The sequence below is a fragment of the Eurypyga helias genome, unplaced genomic scaffold (assembly GCF_000690775.1).
Source record: "Eurypyga helias isolate BGI_N326 unplaced genomic scaffold, ASM69077v1 scaffold7604, whole genome shotgun sequence".
Lineage (NCBI taxonomy): Eukaryota > Metazoa > Chordata > Aves > Eurypygiformes > Eurypygidae > Eurypyga > Eurypyga helias.
The window spans coordinates 554-5,987 of NW_010248137.1; the positions used below are offsets into that span (position 1 = coordinate 554).

Genomic DNA, 5,434 nt, shown 5'->3' on the forward strand with positions numbered 1-5,434 from the left:
TCTTGTTGCAGCTGTGCCTTATCCCCACCGAGGCACCCTGCCTGCCAGAAACGGGCAGCATCAAAGAGCCGTGGATTGCCAGCCCCGGGGAGATGAAAGCCTGGCAGCCTCGCTGGAGCCCTGTAGCTCGTTTGATGCTGAGCGCAGAGTCTCTTTCATACGGGTGATGTCTTGCAACAGTAATAACTCAGGAACCCCTTTGTTTTCTCCCCAGCACTGGCAGACGCGAGGCAGCGAGGAGTACGAGGCTGAGGGTAAGAGCAAGCAGTGCTTGTATGTGCTTTTTCTCTTTTAAAGATGAATCGGAGGAGCCCTTCGGCAGGGTCTCAGGCCAGCGGGGTACGCTCAGCAGCCCAGCCTGGTGTGGTGCGGAGCTCGGTGAGGTGCAAGCGAGCCCTGAGCTTGCCACAAAAGCTTCCTTGGAGGGCACAGTCTTGTGCTATACCCTCTGTGCCCTATTTTCTGCCTCCTGCCCGGTGCAAAGGCTGCCCTGCTGCAGGCGCTCCCCGTCTCCCTGGCCCCAGCACCTCCAGAGCAGCAGCCAGGGGTGGTCCTGGTCCCCACTCCTGCCCTGGGGCTGGCTGTAGTGGAGCACGGTGGACACTAGATGTCAGCACGGGCCAGTCATTAACTGTCTCCTAATTGTCCTGTCAGGGAGAGTAGGGTGACCTGCTCCTTGTCCCGTATGGATGCAGCTTGCAGGGCTTTGGGGACTGAGCAGGGATGGCAGTAGGTCACGGCTTTGCTCTGGGCTGGAGCCAAAGGTTTTTCTGCCGCTGGTTCAGGTGGGGATGGTCGAGGGGACCCAGCAGTGTTAGCGAGCCATGCCGCAGCAAGCTCCTCCTGTCACCAGGCTGGCAGGCTTTGCCACTGACCCTCGGCATGCAAAGATATGTTGAAAACGAAGACACCCAACTCTTAATTGCCTCAACACCTTTTCCATATTTCAGCCACTCTAACCCTTATCCTATCCAAAGGGACTGAATTTTGGCTCCAAAAAGCTGCTTTTCCAGCCCCAGGCTGAGGCATCCGGTGCAAGGAGGTGGCCTTGCAGCAGGGCAAGCTGTTTTGTGTATAGTGAGTGCTTCCAGCGGGGTGAGGCCGCACTCCAGGCATTTGCTGGAGGTGGAGGAAGTGTGTTCAGCTGAAGGCTATTGGCTTTTTTCCTTCTCCTGAGGTGTTTGGAAGTACTTGGATCAAAACAGACACTGCAGTTTACAGTCAAAGCTAGGAGAGTTTAGGCAGCTCCACCTGGGGTGTGACATTTATGGAGAGAGGCAACCACTGAAGCTCTAGACCTGGTCAAGGCATATATGGATATGCAACCTGCTCAGCCCTCTCCCTTGATCACAAAACTGCCCAGAAGAGGGGGGGTACCTTCTCCATCCCACAGCGGAGGCAGCAGGGCTGTGCTTTCCCTGGCTACCAGCCCACGCTGGCCGTCGGACTCCTCCACATCCTCAGAGATCCTCCTGGACGCAGTCCCGGCTGCAGCTCACCCTGTGCCTGGATGCAGGGTTCCCTCGCCTGTGGTAGCACGTAGGATTGGAATGCTGAGCAGGATTTGCTCCTTCTGGTTGAGTCTGATAGCTGTGCTGGCAGCCGTACCCCAAAATGACAAGTGGGTTCTGTGCAGGGTAAGGCAAGGCAAACGGTCCCATGGGGTCTGGTGAGCAAGGAGGGGGGTCTGCCTACTGCAGCAGCAAGTCCCCCTAGATCTGGTGATCACTCGTGTGCAGCGGATGGGCAGAAACCAGAGCAATTCCCCCCATTTCCAGGGCAGCTGCGCTTCTGGAACCCAGATGACCTGAACGCCTCCCCTGGAGCATCGCTGCCCACCCCGGACTGGATAGAGGAGAAGCTGCAGGAGGTCTGCCAGCACCTTGGCATCACCAGGGACGGCCACCTGAACCGCAAAAAGCTCATCTCCATTTGTGAGCAGTACGGGCTCCGAACGGCGGCCGGGGAGGTGAGTGGCCACCTACGGACCCGCTCGCCCCAACGCATGCGCCTGGGTTTGACCGTGGCCCCTGCGAAATCTGTCCTGAGGTTGACCACAAGCACAAGTGCTGGTTAACAGGTTGCTGCTTGGAAAGTGGTTTTCAGCTCCAGCTCGTGGTTTTCCAGGGATTTTGTTGGTATCAAACCGCCAGGCGTGGGAGGCTGCTCTAGTAGAAGGCAGCTGCCAGCCTTACTGACACCGCAGCGTGCGTGTCTTCGCATGCAGTCGCAGGGTAAACTGGAATTTAAAAACATACCCTAGATTCCAAGCGTGTCTCCTTAATCCCAGAAATCTTCTAACTAGACAGTAAGGATGGGTTAAAATATTCGTAGATGGTTGCTTTTGGCTTTGAGAAGGCCTGTGGGCAGTTTCTGTCCTCCGGGATGGGTCCAGAAGACAATTATTTCTTTAGCAAAAAGTCCCTTGTCGACTTAGGATTTACTTTTTTAATAAAAAAACCTGTTTTGCATCTTAAAATAACATGGCTTGCAATCATTTCCTTCATAAAACATGTTTCTGAGCAGGTATTCCCTTGCAGCGTCTGTGACAAAATGTTTTCCAGGATATTAAGGCAGAAAATGGAAAAAATAAACTGTAGACAGAGAAAAAGCGAGGGACTAATCTTAACAGCTCTTGTCCTAATAAGGTTGGTCCTGCTTTTCAGAAGGCAGACTGCCCTGAAGCATAAACCAGATTGATTATAACCTTGCAATGTCTTACTGTGGGTTTGGTTTTTTTTTGCCTTCACAAGCTGCTGGGGGTTTGGCATCTCTCGCTACCTTGCGCTGAATTCTTGAGGTCACCCTGTCCCTAGGGGAGAATGGAACAAGGGGTTTTCATGCTGCCTCACAAGGTGGAGGCTCCAAGGTGACCAGGAGCTCGCAGGCAGCGTTTTCGCGGTGTATGGGACTCCGCAGTTTTCTAGTTGCTGTGCCAGCGTTCGGCCGATGCGGTGTATCCGGTAGCTCTTTGCTTGGCTCTTATTCTTTGCAGAGCCTTGAGAAGAGGAGGTTTTCGGCTCTGCCAAATTGTTACGGCGGTGGTTTTGGCAATGATAGGTGTGATTTCTATCCCCAGGTTCTTGAAGAGGTGCTCCATAACCTGGAGCAAGATGGCACCATGAGCATCGAAGACTTCTTCTACAGCTTGTTAAAAAACGGGAAGTCGCTGACGCCCTCGGCATCCACTCCATACAGACAGCTGAAACGGCATCTCTCCATGCAGGTGAGACACCCGGGGGTAAAAGCAGGAGGAAGGCGAGAAGTCCTGGGTGAATTCCACCTAGCCTGTCTCCTCCACGTTTGTCCCTGTGGTGGGGCAGAGCTGGGGATGTGGGTGCCACTGTCTCTGCCCCGAGCGAGAGCAATGGGGTGAAGCCGCTGCAGGTTTCTTCTGGATGTGCTGAGAGAGAGTGCAGAAAGCACCCTCTGGTCGCCACTCCTGCCCTTTTGGGAGCCCTTTAAAGGCTCCCCTTTAAAGTAGCGGGGCTTGGAGGTGGCTCTTGCAGGCTGTGTTGTGCGGTATGTGAATGGTAGAAACTGGGAGCAGGGGAAGCGGTGGTCTGGGATAGGCTGGAGAGACTGTGGGCATGCAGGTCCCACATCTCTAATATTATGATTTTTGAGAGAGACACTGAAATCTGCTGTCTGTCTTTTCCTGGAAGCTGAGGGCTATAGCAAAAGCACCTGGGTACATGCTCCCTGCAGCCTTTTTTAAGGGAGGTGATGCTTGAAGCCAGAAACAGAGTGGAAAACACTTTTGGAACACTGAGGACAGCTCTGAAACTGTTCCTCTTCGGATTTATCGTAAATCCGAAGCGCCTGGCTGCGGTGCCGTGAGGTCAGCAGCACCGCTCCTGCCGGGTATTTGCTTGGCAGTGAGGAAAAGCAGCCCTTAATCCTTAATCTCCAGAGTACTGTTAGAGAAATTACATTTATAAGCCTTTCTTGTGGCGGGGTGGCCAGATGCCTGGCTCTGCCCGTGCCCCGTAGCACCCTCTCCCCTCTCCCAACAGTCCTTTGATGAGAGCGGGAGGCGCACGACCACCCCTTCGGCCATGCCCAGCACCATCGGCTTTTGCCGAAAAGCAGCCCTTAATCCTTAATCTCCAGAGTACTGTTAGAGAAATTACATTTATAAGCCTTTCTTGTGGCGGGGTGGCCAGATGCCTGGCTCTGCCCGTGCCCCGTAGCACCCTCTCCCCTCTCCCAACAGTCCTTTGATGAGAGCGGGAGGCGCACGACCACCCCTTCGGCCATGCCCAGCACCATCGGCTTTTGCCCCTCTTCCCGCTGCGTGGAGGCTGTCCTCGACTGCTGGCACCAGGAGGGCATAGACAACAGCCAGGAGATCCTGAAGGTAACCAGCAGCTCTGCATCACCCCTTCTGCCTTTTATTTTTCCCCTGGTGTGGGATGCTGGACTGTAGATGGATTATTTTCCTTCCCACACCCATTAAAATTCCCAGTTCTAGTGACAAGAGTCTAACTGGGCTGGGAAACTTCAAGTAATTCCTTTGAAATGATGGGGCATCCCAGGGAGCTGGAAGTTAATGATAAAGTTGGGATGTGAGTTCCAGCTCAGCTCGAAGAGGTCACCTATATTTGTGGAGAGCAACTGAATCCCTTCGCCTCGCTGAATTAGCTGTACCCGCAGAATTTGAGCGCTGGGATGACCTGAGTTATTGCTTGTGCTGAGGTGGAGGACGAGGCTTGAAACCCTGCCCAGTAACTACCCTGTTCCTGCACGGAGTGAAGGGGTGATCAGATCCATAAAGCAAACCCCCTCCCAGTCCATCGCGCTAGGAGCTGTGGGTGGGAGAAGATAATTTCACGTGGCTGTTCAGGGACCATCGCTGGGTTCCCAGCAGCGCTGATGGTGGGTTTCTCTTGGCTTTTAATGTCCGTGTGGGTGCTGACCACCCAGGCTGTGATAAACTGCTGTTTCTCAGGCTTTAAAGCTCACTCGTAGCCTGGGCTGGCACAGGCCAGCTCGGTACCCTGGCACTGCTTTCGCCAGACTCGCGTGGTATCACAGCATGGTTTGGGTGGGAAGGGACATGAAAGACTATCCGGTCCCACCCCCCTGCAGAGTTAGGTTGAAGGAAATTGCAAGCAGTTGCTGATAATTTACTTCCCAAGAGGTGGGATCTTTGCTGTCAGATACCTCCTACGAGGCTGCTGCTGTTGTCTCTGTTGCAAGAGCTGGTTTTGTTGAACATGAACATCTTCAGCCGCTTCCTTGCGGCATGTGAGTATTCAAAAAGGTCGGGGTAGTTATGTCCCCTGGAGAATTAATACATTTAATCAAGCAGGGTCTTAATTTCCTGTTGGTCTCGCAGCACAACGAGGACGGTTTTTCCGTCTCCGCAGCTGGCAGCAGCCCTGCGACGGAGGAGGGTAGCAGAGATGTCTGGTTTATTGCCCCACAGGCA

At 53.9% G+C, this 5,434-nt stretch overlaps 1 protein-coding gene across 1 annotated transcript in view; it reads left to right on the forward strand.

Annotated features, from left to right (window-relative positions):
• Nucleotides 1–214: 214 nt before the first annotated feature.
• The window catches only part of LOC104509122 (ninein-like), a gene marked incomplete at both ends in the record, with an annotated part of 19,160 nt that continues 13,940 nt past the window's right edge, over nt 215–5,434 (forward strand). Inside the window, 4 exon segments of the mRNA XM_010150956.1 lie at nt 215–254; nt 1,779–1,969; nt 3,080–3,226; nt 4,217–4,360. Of these exon segments, the coding sequence (XP_010149258.1) occupies nt 215–254; nt 1,779–1,969; nt 3,080–3,226; nt 4,217–4,360 (522 nt within the window).